This window comes from Centropristis striata, chromosome 15 (genome assembly GCF_030273125.1).
Source record: "Centropristis striata isolate RG_2023a ecotype Rhode Island chromosome 15, C.striata_1.0, whole genome shotgun sequence".
NCBI lineage: Eukaryota > Metazoa > Chordata > Actinopteri > Perciformes > Serranidae > Centropristis > Centropristis striata.
In genome coordinates, this window is record NC_081531.1 from 32327181 (window position 1) to 32348485 (window position 21305).

A 21305-nucleotide genomic window follows, 5' to 3' on the forward strand; every position below is an offset into this window, starting at 1 on the left:
AGACAGTTGGATTCAGAGTATCAAAGTTTAAGTTGAATTTAATTAAAGTCTTGTACAAGAGGAGCGTTTAAATCATGCAACACAGCAAGTAAGGTTACAGAGAAAAAGGCTCACATGATAGTCAAAACCACTCCTATAGTGGGAGGTTTTCCAACGTCTAGCTGACCTGTCTGATTCTCAGTTCCCCAAAATCAAAGGTATGGTCAGCAGAAATACGTCTGACCCGTGTCTGACTCCCCCTGTCATGTGTACTTCCCTTTATCTAAACATATAGTGAACCTTATCTAGCTTGCCAGCTTTTAGCAGAAACACTGTCTGAAACTGGTCTGATGTAACCCAAAGCCAGTGCCTCTACATGCAGCAGACAGGGACACATTTGCTTAATATGATTAAAACGTTGGAAAAACCCCAGATTAATACAATTTTTTATAACATTATCAAATTTTGCTGTTTCCATGCAAATCTTCAAAATGTGCATTGAAATTTGTTGATGGAACACAACGACTGTATCTTAGAATAACATACATGGAGAAGAAAATGTTGACCAAGGTTCTGCCGGCACCAAGCTTGCTCTACTGTCATTGGAGCACAGAGCAACAAAGGGGCAGGACTTAGGATCAGTCAAATAACTAAAAGGGAAGAAGATGGGAGGACATAGTCTGATCAAGTCTATATCTAACTGCTGTACCCAATCAGCCAATAGGATGTCTTCAGTATTGTCATGCAAAGTCATAAATCTGACAAGACACAATCTATTAGATTTGAGAGAGTTCTCTTGAATCATAATGTAAAGATGTGTGAAATTGTAAAACACTCATTTTTAAAGCAGATAATTCCAGTTTTATTGTGTGGTCCTTGTCCTCTTGTCTACAATTGTGGGTAACAACCTATACTCAACCAAGCATTGTCTTACTAGTTAGCACACTGTGTAATTATGGTAAGCTGCTAATTACTACGTATGTGTTCTTAAGTTACTTCTAGTTGGGACAATGGAGTAAATGTAGTTTTCTTTCTATTGTTAGTGTTTTTTCCTCCAGACGCAAAACCACAAATTTCACACACTCGTAGTCTTTTGCTCGGAACAAAATTTGATGTAAGTCGTCAATAATTGGTGGCCAATTGGAGCAAAGAAACTGCCAGTATCTATCTACCTGTTGGCACTTGGTGGCTCTTTTTTTAATCATCTTGGCTACAGTTGGTGCTGTGGCTGACCACACCGATACCCTGCTGTGCTCCCTACATGCAGAGCCAAATCAGTGGTGGTCTGAGCCTCTTTGTTGAATTTCAACAGAGATAGCTCCAAAAAAATATACTTTTACTTTTTTTTTTAAAGGGTAAGGCAATTTCTAAATTTGAGAAGCCACACACAGCGAGGTGCAGCCAAGAACGAGCTTCAATGGAAGTCCATTATAATTAAAACTCTTCTCCGGCACACAATGCTTTATCCACCAAATGTTTCTGGCTATCTCGTCCTCATTAATGAAGCACAGTCACTCCTATTGTACTCACTATTGATTCATATGGTTAAGTGTTGTAAATGGAACTCGCAATTTATGCTACATGGTTCTGCATGGCTGTATATTAACGCCTAAAGTTCAGCAATATAGCACCCACAAGCAAATATTATGTAATGATTAGCAATGAACTGCCCACTTAGTGACCTGGGTCCTGGCTGTGCTGGTGCTAGAAAACATACACAATCCCACAATGGAAATTTCATGTCTATTTATAGTCTGAGCTGTACTGACGCCCCAAGCCAAAAAAATATATTAAACTTATAGTCTGACCACCATCGACTGCTACTAGAATATTAAGAAATTGCTACAGAAGACATGGCAAGGCTTCTCTACACAATGGAAAACTACATGGAAAGAGTGTTCGTTTTAAAGTACTGTGTTGGATTTGGGGGCATCTAGCAGTGACGATGCAGATTGCAACCAAAATAATGCAACATGTAGTGTCGGAAAAATCCAAATAATTATTTTGCGATCATATTTCATGGTTCACATGCTCTTCAGTGTCAAGGAAATACTGGAAACTGCTATTGTTTAAAGGCCCTAAGCAATAAAATAGTGTAGTGTCCATGTTGTTTCCACGTTCTGACTTTTAGCTCATGAACACACAAAAACCTTAAGTATGACTTCCCAACTTGGGAAATGGGACCGCATGAGAAGCATGTGAATACATTGGTTTGGCCTTAGCATTGTGCCATTCTAGTTATGATTATTATATTAAATTCCTGCCGATAGAGCCCTCTAAATCCTGCACATTGGTCTGTCAAAAAACATTTGTCTGAAAAGCTAAGATATCAGCATTGCTTGTAATGTGCGTTACCAGTTATTAGATTTGACAAAATAAAGCAGCAGATGGTTTTTACAGGCGGACATCAATCAGGATCTACTATGTAGTGTATGATTTGTGATGTAAATTAGAGGAAAAGTATCAATTTCAAATCTTTCCCACCTCTAATAATACGACTCTGTTTGACATTTTGTGTAAAAGCTGCGTTTAAAAATAAGGAAAAGTCTTATGTTATAATGAATATGCATTATATTACGGCATATACAGCAGAGCCATCCATTGTGGCAGCATGTTCTGATGTGAGAAACAAAGGAGAGGCACATGGGGGCTGTTTTAGCTGAGAGAAAGCTTTTTAGCTTGTGGGTGGTTCTGGTTTACAATAGACAGATTTGAGTGCAGGTTGGAGATGGAGCTGGCAGCCCGTAGTGATCGCTCTTCCACATTTTTTTACATCATACATACATGTATAACTCTCAGATGGAGGACAGCTGGCACAGTGCTGTGGACAGCACACTGCTGCCGTCTTTAGTGTGGGAGGAGGCACAGCAGAACCAGACTGTGATAGAGGAAGTGAGGTGATGGTGTATAGAATTAGACCAGTAGTTGCTGTGAGACATTCTTCGCCTGTCACAGGAAGAAGATCATCTGTTTGGCTTTCATGATTATGGTGTAGATGTTCTCATCCCAATTCGAGGGCGGTGCAGATAATTATCCCCCAGAGCTCAATTTAACCATTTAATAACTGTCTCGAAGCATGTCTGCAGCTACTGAGAGGAGAGAAACACGTGCATTCCTGGGCTAATTGATTTTTTGGGGGCTTTGAAGGTGTAACATGCACACCATACTTCATGCATAAAGCATTGCTCCGAGTTATTACTGTTGGTGATGACTCCATTCTGGCATGTAAAATTCACACAGCTGGGTGGTTTTGCAAGAGACAGAAGCAGGAATATCAGATGTGAAACATTACAGCTTGCCTGTGGAGCAACGTTTGAGGGTTGCTGTTGCACCTGCAGCTGAGGTGAGGCAACACTCTACCACAGGGTGTCCAGGGTTTGGCCTTATGTCGTTTATTTCACTAAATCCCTGTGCAATTTATGGGGAATGTGAAAAGGGTTTCATCCAGTCCAGCTTTCCAGCTTTCCCTGAGTGAATTATTTGTTCAGATGCATTTTAACGAACTGACACCTTTTACCTTTACCCTTCTCTCTCTCTCTCTTTTTTTTTTTTTTTTTTACAGTTCGAAGGTATTTTCTAGTAAGAACAGGTGAAATCAGATATTCAAGCCGAGATAAATCCGTTATAGCAGGTTCTGTGTGGGTGTGAATACTATAATTCTCACCCTGGGTGTTTTCCTACTCAGTAGAGCCGAGGCAGTCTCAGCGCCTCAGGAGATTCCCAGTTGTGTTTGCACTTTAGTTAGACTATTTCAGTGTCAAAGCTGCAGAGTGCTGCAGGTTAGAGAAGGCTGAAGAATGGATACTTGTTGTGTAAGAGTCAGCCACATTTCTTTCCACTCAGGTTAGTTAGGTAACCTATTCTTTAGATTCACTTACATACCCTGCTTTTTTTTTTTTTTTTTTTTTACGTGAAAGTAGTTATAAATGCAATCACTGTAAAATGTTATTCTGAGGAAAGCTGGAATTTTCGACATTAAAAACAGACTACAAAGTGAAAACACATCAATTCAACATTACAGTCATCTTCGTAAATTAATTACTAAGAGACAGAGTCCAGACAGAAAATAAAAAACTCCCTCAAATGACGTAGTCTGTTCTGCTTTTACTTTATTATCAATGACAGAATTAAAATTAATCTCTAGCTTTTTCCTAAGAGATATTGGGGGATGTGGAGAAATATGTGCTTTGTAGTACGGAGGGCATGAATACCCCGAATAATTGTTTTGGATGTCAGTATTTCATTTGATTGATTAGAGTACTTGCATTGTTCGCTTGTTTCGCTTGTCATTATCTAATAACACATAATAATACTAGGATGTGCTGCTATGAAACGTGGCTCAGGCCAGCCACCAAGCCAATTTGTACAGGAAGGTTAAAACATTACAACAATTCAGGAGTCATGTTAGCGTAAGTTATGGTAGCAGAGAGTTGACTTATCTAGTTAATGGTAACTTAGCCCTCTGACAGTTAAAATGATATGCACCATAAAAAAGATAAAAAAGCAAACTAAATTTCTCTGGTCATTTTTTTTACTTGGAATGATGAAATTAAATTTATAAATACAAAACTTTTCCAAGTGCCCACAAGTGTCATGAATTTTTTTTAAATAAATTGAGTCTCCGCACTCCACTACTTGCATTTTTTTTACAACCTCTACTGACAACCTCTCCTGTCCTCTCCTCTCAGCTGTGTGTAAACAGATTTTCAGCGAATATTTGTCAAGTGGCCGTTCATCTCAGCAGAATCAATCATGGCTTCACAGTGTCGCTGAGGAGCAGAATTTAATGTTTTTAATCTATAAGCGGACGAGAATGGATGGATGGATGGATGGATGGATGGATGGATGGATGGATGGATGGATGGATGGATGGATGGATGGATGGATGGATGGATGGATGGATGGATGGATGGATGGATGGATGGATGGATGGATGGATGGATGGATGGATGGTTATTACAAATGGTTTATATTTTGCAACGTTTTAATGAGAATGAGTTTAAATGAGACATGTAGAATAAAGATATTCATTTGAGTTTATGGGATGTTATTCAAGTCTACAGGAGAAAATTAGCAAAAAGTGGGATGATATGGAACAAAATGAATAAATAGTGCCATTGCTATTGCACAGAGTAGCAGCACTGTATGTGTAAACAGTACAAATAAATAAAGAACAAAGAATATGTACAGTACCAATCTAACAAAGGTACAATGGATAAACGTTAATGCATATTTAGTGCCTATTCCGAAAAGGAATTGTAATTGTTATTGTGACGATTTTCGTGTATTTGTGGGGGGTCTGATAACAAAAATGAACACTAAATGATGCCAAATTTCGTTTATTTTAAAGGATTGACATACAGAGATATAAATGCATTTCTTAGAGTCTGGATAACATACTTCGGTTTGCATACAATTTCATTTATTTCTTTATCGCTCATGTGAAGATAAATCAACCACTCGTGATAACAAGATTCTACCAAGGCTCGGAGAAAATGTGAGAAACTGTTAAGCATGGCACATCTGGCTCAACCTACAGTGTATTAGGCTTAGCACCATTTTCTGGCACTCACAGGCTCAGTGAGCTGCTTTAACAGCCAGTGGTGAATAATTCCAGCACTAGCAGCTTGTTCTTCGCGTCACAGTGCTCCTTTATATTCTCTGTGAATTTGAGAAAACGCTGCATGTGTCATGGCATGTGACGCATGTTGTAGTAGCATGAGGCACCTGCCTTTATGTGCACAATCACCCGTGACAGAAGCAGTCATCTTACAGATACAGTGACCAGAAATGCTGCTGGAAAGTGGACTATTTGTTAGGGATCTGCCACCCCCCTGCAGATGTTGTCATGGAAACACTGGCTCTTTTGGGGTTGTCTTTCTCTCTCTCACACACACACACACACACACAGACACACACACACACACACACACACACACACACACAATGCAGCATTAGGATGTTAATGCTACACTCAACACTGGAACGCCACAGTTCAGGTTTCCATGTGACTCCCACGCTTACATAATGCTGTAGTGGAAGGGGGAAGCCATTTACAGTATATGAACACCATATCTGTGATGGGTATGGATGGTGTTAGTCATATCCATTTTATGTAACACTTGCATTAAAAAAGCAGCTTGAAACAAAAGAAATCTACTTTAATGTATAAAGACACATATGTTGCATATACAGTGCAGTGTGATAGGTTGGTCCTTGGACATAAAAGCCTTTCAGTGACATGTAGAAACCACAGAGAGGAAGCTAACATGACTTGATTTCCCTCCTGCTGTTCTTATACATGTCAGAGCTCAGTGGACTGAGAAATGAAAAGGTTTCTGTGCATTTTTTTCTCTCTCTCTTTCAAGTCGAGCTGAACCACAGCAAGGAAATTATTTCCAATGACTGCAGATAAATATAGTTACTACTAGAACTGCTTTATTATGGCAAAAAGAGAAAAGAAATCATAATCCTGAATTATTTTGGACGATATTAGGATCACAAATATTTAACAGGATTACTCATTGATTGATTGAGATTATACTGTATAAGAATGTTTTCTTGAACTCTAAACGTAGCCTACACAAGAAACAAAAAAATAGATAAATAAAATAAATAATATAATCTATATACATTAAATAAATAATATATATATAATACATTTAAAAACTGATTAGAAGATCAACTGTGTTGTCACACCACTGGAAACCACATATATTCTATATTTGAAAAATGATGCATAAAAAATAGATGTTAATAATTAACTGTGTTGTGATGCTCTTGAAAACTACATATATATATATTCAATATTTAAAATTTTTATTTTGTGTTCAAATAAATTCTCAATCAATCAATCAAAAAAAAATATTAAATACAAATGTGATTAGAATAAACAAGATCAATTGTGTTGTAAAACTATATATATATATTCAACATGAAAAGAATAATAAATACATTTGATTAGAATACATGGGATCAATTGTGTTGTAACTTTACTGACAATTATATATATTCAATATTTAAAAATAATAATTTTAAATAATTTAATAAGAATAAACAAGATCAATTGTGTCATAATGGTACTGACAACTACATATAGTGAATATTTAAAAATAATAAATAAAAATAATTTGTTAGAATAAATAAGATGAACTGTGTTGTAATCCTACTGAAAACAACATATATTCAATATTCCTAAATAATACATAAAATAAATTGGTTAGAATAAATAATATCAACTGTGTTGTAACACTACTGAAAATGACATAAAGTCAATATTTTAAAAAATATAAATAAATAAAAAGTTGGACAAACAAGATCAACTGGTGCATTGCAACTTCAGAAAACTCCAAAACTATATTCAACATATTTCAGTGCAACACTGTAAAAGAAAGGTTAGTCTGAATCTAAAATATAGAATAAAACAAGAGCATCAATGTGAAATGGAAAAAAGCACAAATATCATTTTATCTACACTATCTTAGTTTTGTAATAACTGTAAGCCAATGTAATAATTGAAATAAATTAGATTTTTATTTTTTACTTTTTAATGAAACATCTAATTGGACAACTGATTATTAAGTAATTAAGATTGTCATAAATCTTTCCTTTCTTGTTTTTTTTTTTTTTTTTAAATATCCTTGACTTTAAACCACCCAATTTAAAGGGCTTCTCCTTTTTGGATACTGTAGCTACTTGCAATGTGGCAGATTGTTGATGAGACGATAAGATATTGCTCCTGTTTCAAATCACGCCTCAGGAACTTGTAACAAGAGCTCACTCAGTTACTTTCACAGTGGACTTTGAAACTGTGTGGATGGAATGTGTGGAACCACCCATGTGTGATTTTGAAGAGGTGGACCTAGTGCAAATCTGTTACTCATTGTTGCAATCTTCTTTTCCAGTGTCAATGCCAGAGTCCCTTAATAAAACAACATACAATAAAATACATTCATTGCTGCGATCAAGGACAAAGTTTGCTTTTTTAGAAAGCAATATCCATGGAAACTGTTGTGGGCATGAAAAGTCTTGTCAGGGTTCACAGACGAGAGTCGGAGTATAAAGTTAGACTGACTCATACGTCATAGATCTGGAGTACTAAAAGAAGAATGTAACCAAGGCCATCCGTGCCCACACACACACAATTTGTCTATTATGTGATCAGGATTGAAGGCTACCCAGGTTTAAAAATGTTCTTATTATGGCTCTAACACAAGATATATATATTTTTTAAAGTATTTACAAGAGTATTTGTGCTTTAGGTTAATAAGTAACTATTAAAAGGTTGTTTCATGGTTAACCTAGAATTTCTCTTACCTATAGAAAACATCTATCTCAATATGCTTACCAAAAGCGACGTTTCTGCCACTCAAATTTAAAGAGAAATGTGCTTTCTATATCTATAGCTTTAGGCTGTTTTCTCTGGAGTTCACAGAATTTTTCATGAGAAAGTGTCACTCAATTCATGACCTCCCTCTGTCTACCTATGTGATAATCCTGCTGATTTCTTTAGCACATTGCAAATTTGACAGGATATCCCCCCCAAAACTCTCTTGGAGGCTTATAAGGTTTTTCTTTAAAAACCGATCAGCAGCATACTGGTGTATTTGGAATGGCCTGTGTGTTCGATTTAACGCTGACGTCACCCGGGAGCGTTGAGCCCTGCGCCGCAGTCGGTCCTGAGATGAATGCACAATATTTAAATCTGGCCTACCTGGTTCTCTCACTCCACCCTGTGGGCTCAGCATGTCAGCACAATCACACAGGAGTGGAGAGGAACAAAACACAAATGAAAACTAAATGAGAAATTAATCTTGTGGATGTAAAGCCTGTTAAGACATAATAAAGAAAAAATGGAGTTTCCTATTTTTGATATTGTTTCAAAATACTAAGTTTTCTAAGTATTTATTTCTTTTGCAACTTTAGTTGTGTAACAAGTCATTGGATTTTTCTTTCAGAGATAAGGAAAAAAAACACATTATAGGAAAGTTTAAGTTGCTTATAAAATCACACTCATCAGTGTTTTTGACATTTTTGTAGTTTTGAACAGCCAACTGAGAGCCAGATCAGCTTCATGAGGGAAAAAACAACTTTCAACTGAAAACTTTCAGAGAAACACACCAAATTGTACTTGGTTTAAATTTACTTTTATGTATTAAAGTGGACATATTGTGCTAATTTTCAGGTTCATACCTGTATTTTAGGTTTCTACTACAACATGTTTTTTATGGGCGTTAATGTTAAAAAACACACTGTTTTTCTTGTTTTGTCTGTATGAACATTCATTTATTCACCTTCTATCTGAAATGAGACAATTTAGCACCTGTCTCTTTAAACCCCCCTCTTGAGTCGCACTTTTGCAAATGTAGTTGTAGAGCTGTGGGTGGAGATACTTTAAGCATTATTCAGAGATGTATCTGACCAGGGTGATGTTTGCTTTTTTTCTTAACATAAAAGATCAAAACAATACATCAAGATAAATAAGATATATATATAAAAAAACACCACATAATCCTCTGATTAAGCAACTAAAAATTAAAATAATAATACAATTTTCAAACAACAGAATTAAGAAAAAAAGAAATACAATACAAAACAAAACAAAATGAAATGAATGTGAAACTTCTTTAATATCTCCTGTATAATAAGTGGCTCTGCTTTTATAGAACTGAGATGAAAAAATAATGCATTTACAGTGATATGGAACAAATCAACCATACAAAATAATGGTGTACTTGTACTTTTCACTGTGATGTTATTTTACTTCACTTCATTCCACTGTTTGTTTGTTGTGAAATGAATTCTGAATTAATGAGAAATGAGGGCAAAGGTCCAAACTTGCGGTATTTGTGCTTATTAATTTTATAAAAAAAAGCTATAAGATGACAAATATTGGCAATAAGCCTTCGTGCAAGCGTGCTGATGAATTGCTCAATCACTGATTTAAAGCATTTCAGCACCTTGGACAGCTCCTTGGAGCATTTTTCTAAAGCTCCAACAGAGGGAGCAGTCATCACACTGTAACATGTGGTGGTGAAGCAGGCTGTTGGATGTGGCCATTTAATATTTCCCAGCTTCCACTGCCTTGAGACGAGCATGTGTGTGCATGTGTGTGTAAGTGAGAGAGAGAGTGTGAGTGTGTTTTTACTTTGATAATATTATATTTGCATGCTGCCGCTTGGCAAAATAGATCTCTATATGCAGGCAGTCTCCTCGCTGCTTTCTCTTGTGATTCCAGCTGCGCATTGAGTACAAACTTTACGGTCAATCAAAGAGAGAGAGAGAGAGAGAGAGAGAGAGAGAGAGAGAGAGAGAGAGAGAGAGAGAGAGAGAGAAATCATGAATGCCAGTGTTAAACCTTTGGACAACATGGCAGCGACAGACCGACGCCTAAACGTGTCCAAACATGCCCGATGATGAATTAAAAGACCGGAGCAGAGCACCGCTGCATTGGTCACATCTCCACCGGGAAGCCCGCCTGTTGGGGCAGCAGCGACCCCCTCTCCCCGCCCCCCTTTCTCAGCTTCCGCGGCTCTCCTCTCTAACTGTATCGTGGCTGTGAGTGAGTGGCGGCGGACCGACGAGCTGTGGTCTGTGCTGTCTGGTCTGGTGTGAGGCTCTGGACTGATGTCTCTGCCTGTCAGGAATTTAAAGTGTCTCTCGCCGGTCATGTGCCAGTGTAAGGTCATCTGCAGCAACCGGACCCTGTCTCTCATGTTCGGGTGCAAGGTAAGCCTGGGGTGAAAGCAAGCAGCCGATTGTTGCAGCAGCGACTGTTTTTTTTTTATGTTTGTCTTGATATGTAACCAAAAAAAACCTTTGTAAGATTTTTTTCGCGTTTGGGTTTGTGCCAGTTCATCTGAAGCGCGCTTTTCTCATTTTTCCACAGTCTCTAGAGTAATTAGTACCGTGATCACACTCACCTACGGCTTCCTCTCTTGTCCATATGCTTGTAGGTACCAGCTTATTCACACCATATTACCTGTACATCGCTTTTTTCATGCTCATAGGTGGAAGATTTCCATTTACACAGGCGGCAGCATCCTTGGCAGGCTTGATTGTGTTTGGTGATAGCTGCTTTTTCTTACCATAAATGATATTTAATGAATGAAACATCAATCACAGTCAGATGTCTGCTCCTTAGCTGCATGGCAGGTCATGTTAGGGCTAAGCATTATGTTGCAGATTGGTTCATTTTCAGCTTTGCATCCCAACAAAGCAAACGGCATGGCATGCTTTTGACCTTGGGAAATGCACTTTATTGCTCTGGGCCACTTAAATATCCATCATCATCAGAGGAACTGCACACCGCAAGAGAGAGGCTTGAAAACAGGTAACATGAACGGCGCCCCTGCTGTTTTCTATAGCCCACTGATGAATCAGAGCCCAGGCTGCTTATTATCAACTAGAAAACAGGCTATTATGCTTGGCTGTGTGTTTGCAGTATGGTTTAATGTTGAGTGGGAGATGCACGGTTATTCATTCACTGATTTACCATCACAGCAGTGCTGCCCCTCCCTCACAGCTTCAGGTGTTTCCAGTATGGCAGCTAGCTCAGAGTTTCCCTCCACATGGCCAGTCTGTTGGCTCCTCCAAGCCAAATCTGACTACACTGGTCCTCTCTGTCCAGGCTTTGTCCCTGCGCCTGCCAAAGTGATGTGTACATGTGTACAGAGCTCCAGATAATTTGTTTGTTGATTCAGTTCCGACATTGCGGTTCGTGTTCTGCCTTGTAGCTAGATATGATATATCCCTAGGCACAAACTAGGTGGATATCTCTGCTATGTTTCATTAATTGTAATTATTTTTACATTTATTCTGGAACAATTTCTATATTTGTGAGACACCGCTGGGAAAATTAATGTGGGTGTTTGCTTTCTGGGTTCCTGAAAGGGAGGTCCTGCTGTGCTCAGTGTGGAGCATTACTAGCACAGATAATCCCATGTGTCCCTCCCCCCCACCACCACCACCAACACCACCTCTCTCCCTCCTGGCTCATATCTTCCTCTGTATCTCCGTCTGAGACTCGATGCCTTGTGGAAAACATATTAAAATTCTCCTCCCACAGGCTCAAGTTGCCTCCACAGTCATGACGACCAAACCAGTGAAATGTAACTCCACAGCAAACATCTATTCTGTAATAAGAGCAGATTTCAAAATGGGATTAACTACTCAATTAAAATGGATTGTACATAAAGATCTGGCTCATAATGATGGGGTTCAGCTCATCTTTAAACACACACAACAAGCCTTTAATCCTCTTTAAATGTAAAACTTTATTCTTTAACTATTACTTTTGAGCACTTCTATGTTAACTCTCTAAACCCCAACCGTTTCAGGGTGTTTTTCGCTCTATTTATCTGGATCTAGTTATTCCAGACGATTTATTTTTACAAGGACATTTTAAATGAGACGTAGAATAAAGTGATTTTGACAAAAATATCACAATTTTAAGCCTTGTTTTGGTAACTTTTAATGCCTGTTTTTACAGTTTCTTTTTGTGATAAATGGTGTATTTTTGGCGATCTTTTAGAGTAAATATGTTTCAGTTTCAGTGGGGTTCTGAGGGTTAAACATTCTAATCATCCTCTTTACTTCATATTAAATCAGCATGTTGACACTGACAATTTATCTTGTGTTATAGTATCCCTTCAACCTGCTCTGTACATATTTCCAGCAGGTTTGGGTAGCCCCCAAACAGCTTGCATCCAGTCTGTTGCAGCCTCATGTTGGTTTGTTATCAGTGGGATTTTATTTGGCCAGATCTTTTGGGACGTACCGTTTATTGCAGGGATATGCTTTTACTGCTCCTCTATATCCTCTATATCTTTCAATACATTCCCAGATTCACCACTTTGATTTCAGAACTGCCATATGAGCGATCAGATGACTGGTCATTTACCAAGGTGATGTTCCAAGGTTATTTGTGTGCATAACCTTAGTTCTTAAACAAAGCCGAGCACGGAGCCTCTCAGTCATCTTTAATTCAGGATCTTAATTAAAAGGGTCTTTATGTAGTTGAAAGCATTGAGCTGTGCTTTAATGTGCTCTTTTATGCTTAATGCTCATTGATGGCCTCACAACATTTCATCAAGACACACTGCCTCGTTGGTCTTTGAGCCACAATTCAGTGCAGCGCTTTCATCGAAGGCCATATAATGTAAACCAGCCAAAGGATATAGAGTTTAAATGGAAACTGAGTATGATTGTAATGAATGATTCACGACTCAGGGATCAGTGCGCCTTCATCTCAATATCAGGATCAATGATCACCTCACGCTGAGGATCGATTCTCAGACGTCTTTACTGGAAAACGGACAGGAACACGACCTGCTGTCACTCATTACCAGCCGACCAATCAGATGACCAAGAGTAATGAAAATATCAGCAGGTGATATCGTAGCAGAATCCTGCACATGGTTTTATATTTCCCATTAACTGTAGCCGTTTCTATAGCTTTGCGAACATACTTCCTATGGATTTGACCTACTTTACCCTGCCGTTTGTGTCATCTTGCTTTATAAAGAGCATTGAGTCTCAGCGCTGACAGTAAGCCTGGAGAGATGCGGCAACAACAGTGTATGGCAGCAGATATTTGCTAATTCTCTGTTCAGGTCTAAGATTGAAGCTGGCAGGGTCGCCTCCACCTTTGCTAACTTGCTCTTCCGAAGCTTATCTGCTATCAAATACTGCAGCTGGTGTTCTGTGAGCAATGCATGCGCAGGTTGTATGCGTGAGTAGCACAGTCACGCAGAGCGTAAAAACTAGCTGTGTACAGAAATGGTCCTTACTGTATCTATTAATGAGCACCGTGCAAAAAATAATCAAAGCAGCAGCAGCACGACATGTAGATATTTCTCATAAAAGTAAACAGTGTCTTACTGAAGGCATGAAATTACAGGTTTTATGCAAGTGACGCAAAGGCTTTTATGAAAGAACTCAAATATTAAAACTTGCCCATATGATCCTGTACACATGTCAAAACACTGGAATTTAATCTGCATATCATTGCAAGATGTGTTGCCAAGTTACATGGTTCAGCCATGAGGTGGGCACGGCAGCGCTGGAGGCGGACTACTGGAACAACTAAGAAAGGCCCAATATCCAGCACAGCACTACTTTTAATACTTTTAATTTTGTTTTGCTTGTAAGACAGTCATCAAACATAATATATTATAGAATTCCTTCTCACTTAGGGGGCTTCATACCTGAGCTGTCAGCTTGTAACAAACTCAAACTAACAAAAGGTTATTTTGGTTTTTGCTGATGTGAACGCGACTTTGGCCGGAAATTTGAGAATCAACATCAATGTATTGCTGTAGCAGGCTTAAAAAATGTCTTGTTGACAGACTAATGATGAAGTAAAGGCCGTTATCAAAAATATGGTCAGACGATCACATGACACAGTTGCTTGTGGCCATATCTTCATTATTAACAACAGAATGGTGGTTAATGGATTCAACCACACAGCGGATCAATTCCCAATAAAAGTTTTAAAGAACTCAGCCAACAATACATTAAGTCTGCAACTTGCTTCGAAAAAGCATCAGCTCTTTTCTTCACATATTGTGTCCAACTGACAAAGGCTGGCATCAACAGTGTGACATTTGTTTAAATGCAGCGTGGAAGCAAACCAAACCAAATGAAAAGTGCAACAATGTTGCAGCATCTCCCCACTGAATCTCACCGAGTCCACCAGACTTTATATCCTTAGCCTCATAGCATAATTCATATTTTGGCCAAATTGTGATATCTGCCTAACTTTACTCTCCTACCACTGCTGCATCTTTCTGCCTTATTGCATATGTTCTCAACCTATCAGAACACTTGTTACAGTCCAAAATCACTTTCTGCCTTGTCATCTCCTTGACTTAGGCATTTTTGCCGCTACATACAAACCAAACTACATTATTTATATGTAAGAGAAAAATTGCCTTAGTCAGGGCATATTCTGACTTTTATCTGTTATGAAATCAATGTGTTTAATTTTTTATGCAAATTTGTTCACACTTCTATTTGAACTTACTGTTACAATATCAATTAAAAATACCAATGGGCTTACTAAAAATTTTGTTTTTTCTTGTTTTCCGAAAACGCTCAAATATGACTTAGGCAAATATGCTATGAGGCTAACGATATGTGAAAGCGAACTAAGAACCTGGCAGGTATACATCATCAACTCTAGATACCAAATTCAGCCGCAGAATAACACAAACAGAATCAAACTACTTTCCCTCCACAACATCAAGCTTTACAGAATTAAATAAAAAAAGTCTGTGTTCACATTCTGAACATTTTCAACTTGAAGTTACGTTTATCCCCGGCCTTATTTTTTCATAGATGTACAGAGGTGAGAGAAAAAACAATACAGAAAGTTCTGAGATCAGTAATTTTGATATGAGGAGTGGGCTTTAATATTTGTATTACTCACACATTACTCACTAATGCTGGAGATAAACATCTGGGGGAAGAGGCATTAAAAAAAGAGTTGGTTCTAGAGGTGTGAATCTCTAGGCATCTCACAGTTTCATTCTGATTCACAGGGCTACAATGCAATCATAAAACAATTAATTATGCATCTTGATGCATCAAAATGTTTTCGTTCTATTCATGGTCTAGCTTTAAAACAAAGCTTGGTATGATTTTTTTTCTACTTCTTTTATGTAAAGAATCACTTTCTCCCTGAAGCTTCAAGTCAACAAATCTAAGCAAATATGGCAGAAATGTAAAATGCAAATTTCCCCAAAATGCCCTTAATTTTTAAAAATATTTTTACATATATATGCTAGTAGTATATATATGTATGGGTATGATTGCATGTCTACATTATTATAATTTTATTTATTTTTTTAAATCAAAAAACAAACAACCCATGTTCTCATTTTTGTTCAAATTATATTGTTAAAAGCCAAAAAAAATAAAGAATATAAAACACAGCCTGGTCCAGGATCTTAAAAACAGCCATGTCGGCTGAGATCTTGTTATGGGGGCCAGAGGGGGTCCAGGTTTAATATGACAGGGGCACTGGGGGTCACAGGGTAGGCACAACAGACTGACATGTTGTAAAGTGCACATTTGAAGGCACAGTGGAGCAAGGCTGAAACATTTTGATGTACTTTAATTTAATATTCTCTTGCATGTAAAATATATGCGAGTGTGGTTGCATGTATGATGCCATAAACACTTCATAGCAACACATTTCTTGTTCATCACTGCTGACTTCTGACTTTTCAGCATCATTTTTAATACAGAATAATCAAGACATTTCAACAGCTTCAGTATTCTACACTGTAATAAATTATTCTGTAGTCATTTCATTTTACTTAATATATATTTGATAAAATGTATTAAATATAAATGCGTCCTTGATTTTGAGACATTTGTTTAAATAACTTTCATATAAAAATGTTTGAGATAGAATCTACTTAATTTCACCACATTAAATATAATCTTTATGTGGATGTAATTCTAAATCAAGAGCTTTTTGAATGAATCCAACACAATAGAATTAGTCCGTTTTGAATTGACAGGCACTTCTGTTAAGTTGTTATTAACTCAACTTGTAACGTAGTTAGATTTAGTTAATAATATTGCGTGCAATCTGTTGCCTCAATTTTATTGAGTAGCTATTGTTTCTCTTTTTTTACAGTGTAGTATTCATAACTAAAACTGTGTGTACACACAGAGACTGAAGAGTTTTTTCTGTCAATCAAGTAGATCTCATTCTGTTTCATCATTGTGGAGCTGGACTCATGTGCATGTCTTCCACTCCTACAGTGAGCCATAAATGGATTTACAAACGTCCTTAAACTCCATCTGCAAATCGAAAGTTGTGCTCCACTCCACCACTCATTAGGCCTGTCAGTGAGAAATACAGCAAAGAAGAAGCTGATCAGCGAGGCTCTCCAGCGGTGCCAGAACAGCTGTCATTACGCACGGCTGTGGCTATTTGTAGCATCCTCCTCATGCTAATTCATCATGTTTTTGCAAATCATCATCACAGTAAAATCACAATCACCATTATTAAACGTCAGAAGGACGATCAATGATTCATTCATAATGCTCGTGTTGAAACAGACTTGAAACTGACTCACAACTCAATCATTAATGGGAAGATGTCAGAAATAAATGGAAATGATTACTCAAAGAATGAAAAAAACATGTTTGATTGTAAAAAATTTGGCACACAACTTAAAATGTTTTACTATATTCCCCTTGCTATCACCCACAGCTATCTCAGCTAAAAGCATGCGTATACTTGGTGTTAAGGATGTGTAAGATGTGTACATTCTTACTGCACATTCCTTCTTTATAAATGACAGAGTGGGAAAAGTTTTATGCATGATTTTGTCTCTGCATCTCTTTTTACTGTATAGCTACACTCGTGATCATACAACCCTTATTCCAAAAAAACAGTGTAAAACATTTTTTTAAAAGAAAAAGAAAGATTGCATTAAATTCCAGAAAGGTACTGCCATTTAAAAAAAGGCATACATTACTTTTAATAAAAATATTAACCATTAAATGGAAGTTAAAATATTTAAATAATATAATGGGACATATTTTTTTACAGTATTAGTATTGCTTAATTGAGCTTGAATGTAAAAAAAACCCCATCATATTGCTGAATATAAAATTAAGGCATCTTTCTGTTCTGACTGGCAGCAAAGTAACCATTAAGTTATTTTGCAAATAATTGTTTTAAAGATAATATACAGTAAATATTTGTATTCAAAGCATGTAAAATAACTACTGTATATTCAACTTTATTTTTAAATAAATTATCTCTAAAAATAATGGTTGTTTACTGCTATCTGACAGTAAATATTTGGCAACTTTTGCTTGAGTTTTTACTGTGTAGGTTGCAAAGTAATTGCAAATCATTGCATTCTGTTTTTATTATGTTTTTCACCTCATCCCAAATTTTTTGGATTGGGGTTGTAGGATGAAAGGAAATACCCACTGCTGCCATTGCAGCACATTTGTTTCCAGTGAGACCATTAACCAGTCTAACAGAGCGGCATATTAACATGGCCTCCACGTGCATGTGTGTGTGTGTGTGTGTGTGTGTGTGTGTGTGTGTTTGTGTGGAGAAAACTGGGGCTGGGGGAGGGTTAACACTACAATCCCCCACTACAAGTGCAACATACATAAAAATGTATGTACTCAGCATAAAAACGGTGTGTGCATGCTTCTGTGGGCAGAGGGGGAGGGGAAGAAGTGATCAAGATTACTGAGCTTTGTATGGGAGGAGAAAAGGATTCACCTGACCTGTAAACTGCTAAATGATACAGTATTTGTCTAATTTAGTGCAGCTGCATGTTATTTGTGTTTTGCCTGTTTATGGCACTGCTGTTTCTGCTGATTTGTAATGGTAGTGTATCCTCAAAAAAAGGAACACCTTGTTCTTTCTCAACATACAGACAAATTTCATTTTTGTCCAATATTTGTAGATTTGAGTTGGTTTTACAAGGCTTAAGACAAGGTACATTATTTTGCATATTTTGCAATTTATCCTACATATCATATAAATAGTTATCCTTTCTTGTCTTACAAATAAGCATGAAGTTCCTGTGAAAACAGGCTCCAGACAAGATGAAACCTCCCTCCACATTATCATTAGCAGAAGCATTGCAGCCAAGCACGCACTATGGCACCATTTACTGTATCTGTGACTCTAATTTGATTATTAAATTTGAGGATGATACATCTGTGTGGGTCTTATCAATGATGAATCATCCCACAGACATGAGATGCAGAATCTAATTAACTCAGGTTAGATGAGAATAAATTAAGAAGTGAAATGTAAGGAGGACCAAGTGTTGAGATTCAGAAACAGTGCTGAGCATGTATCCAGGGAGTAAAAAAACAAAGTTCCTTTTTATATATTTTTTATGACTTTTCCTGTTTCACTACAAGAACATAAGCCTTCTGGTGGCGAAGAAAGCCCAAAAGCACTTTAGGGACTGTATTATTATTTTTAGAGAAAGTCCTAAGTTGGTTGGAACAGTAATGAGCTTCAAAACATGCACCACTGGAAGTATTTTTACATGTCTGATCAAAGTTTTATTTGGACAATTTAAATAGTGTTTCTGTTCAGAATGGTTATCTCCCTGTGGGACGATGAGCTGATGCAGTCGAGGTGAAGCTCAATATGAAACACCTTCAGTTACCACCTGCACAAATATTCTGCTGCTGTTTTTGGAGGGCTTGGTTTATAAATACATCATAAATTAGAGCCTCACAGCTATATCAGTTGACAAATATTGATAAATATATGGATTTTTATATACATTTTTTAAATAGTCAGCAACTGATTGAAATTGAACAGTAATCATGTTTATTTCGCTTTTTATTTTATTCCTATTTATTTTTATTTTCTAAGTTATCATTTATAGAATTGGCTGACAATGTAAAACATGTTTTTATAATTTATAATAATGTATAACAATGTTAAATATTATTTAATAACTATTTTTTTGAGAAAGTAGCTTTCTGGGTATGTTTGCAGAGTAGGGAAAAATCAGTGCACACATAAAAAAGGGTCTATTTTCATTCATATCGGTCACTATATCGGCTATTGATGGAATTTGTCTCAAGAAACTAAGTAAGTAAGTCATAAACGGGTAAATATTCTTTTAGCTCCTCTCAGTCTTAGTGTCATTTGCCATGTGCTCTACAAACTGCACTCTTAGAAAGCCATCTTTCGGTGGTTGGCGTGTTCAGGTAGGAGCCATTAATTTGAAGCGTTGCAAAGAGAAAAGCAGACTTACATTTGGGCGAAGTGGGTGAATCTAGAGCGACTCCATGGGGGGATAAGAAGCTCTTCTTTGTTGCAGCCCCACTTTTTGATTCAGGCTGGATGGAATTCTTACATTAAAAATCTTTCCTGGTGCAGCTTTAAGCATTCTGCCCCGTGGTAAACGTAAAGTCTGTTGTTGTTGCAGCATACATAGCTACAGGATACTAACACTTGTCAAAGTGTTGTGCTGAAACACCTTGGAGAATAATCTGAAGTTAGCGTTGGCAGAAGATGAGTGAATTTTCTGTCTTCTGAGGCTTACATGTACATGAAGAAAAAAAAACACTTGTACTGGTAGGTGTTGGCTGGCAACGGCAACTGTGATAATGCAAATGAGATGAAAGCTGTGTTTGGGGTTTGGCACTTGAGGAGACACTTGAGAGTGAAAATAAACTGAGAAGGCAACAATGACTGAGATGTGGTGGGAAAGACAAAGTTCAGATGACCGTCAGAGACAAACATTGTTTTCCAATCAGCGATCCATCGAAGTTGTTAATGTTCAGGAGCTAATGTGTCATTTTTTCTTCAGTCAGTGTGATTTTTAGCATACTAAAAAGTTGACAAATTCAGCACAAATGTGGCGGTTTTATAGGTTCCAGCGGGTGGGTGTGATGTTTGCTCTACTAACATTCGGCAGGTGTTCTGGCCTACATAGAATATGTGTAGAGAGGCAAATTATTTTCTCCACGTAGTGATGAATGAACTAAATCTGGAGCCTTGGTCGCTCTGAAACAGGTGATATACACTAAAAGGGAACATATTCTGCTCATGTTCTTGTATTTTGGGTTTTTTTCTAGAATAGTAACATGCTTGTTCCAAAAAACATGTTTTTTTTAATACTACTTGTGTGAATATACCTGTATTCCCCCTGTGAAACGCTCTGTTTTAGCGTCTGTCTCTTTAAGCCCCCCTCCTGGAAAATCCCAAGTCTGCTGTGATTAGTCAGTGTTTTTGGGATTTCCGCATCTCCGCTCTCCGTTTCTCTGCATCATCATTGCAGCCAGGGAATGACTGCAACATTACTGTAAAGCACTTTCTACCTATTTATAGTATAGTTGTAACATCAGAACCTTCAAGAAGACCTGACAGCTTGTTTAAAGACACAGTTTCTGAATATGGGTTGTGTCTGTTTCTCTGGAATTGAGCATTTTGATACTTTCACAGCATTTATAAAGCACCTAGAATGGCCAAAAATAACCAAAAAATGACAGTATGGGACATTTCAAATATATATTTTTTCAACTACAATGGCATTCAGAGAGCTCAGATCACCAACAGGGCCTTGCCCTATCTTGCAATGTTTACCAAAGTAAAAAATAAGTCAAGTTCCACCCCATGATTCAGATCCACTCCAAAATACAATTGGTTATTCCTTGGCTCAAGCGACACCGTTCCACTACGTTTAAAAAAAAATTAGGCAGGTAGTTTTTCCATAATCCTGCTGACAGACAAATAACCCGAACCATAAATAGAACCTCTCGGAGGTAATTATGCCAATTGATTGATTGATTCAGTGCGATAATGA

At 37.4% G+C, this 21305-nt stretch overlaps 1 protein-coding gene across 4 annotated transcripts in view; it reads left to right on the top strand.

The window, feature by feature from the left end:
* Positions 1-10563: 10563 nt before the first annotated feature.
* The window catches only part of LOC131986195 (disks large homolog 4), a 62139-nt gene continuing 51397 nt past the window's right edge, over positions 10564-21305 (top strand). For 3 of the 4 annotated variants that reach the window (XM_059351041.1, XM_059351042.1, XM_059351043.1), the window contains exon 1: positions 10565-10707. In XM_059351041.1, coding sequence (XP_059207024.1) covers positions 10606-10707 — 102 coding nt within the window. In that variant the 5' untranslated portion in view covers positions 10565-10605. Of the gene's footprint in view, positions 10708-21305 lie in introns of all 4 variants that reach the window. The other variant, XM_059351040.1, reaches the window with a different exon arrangement.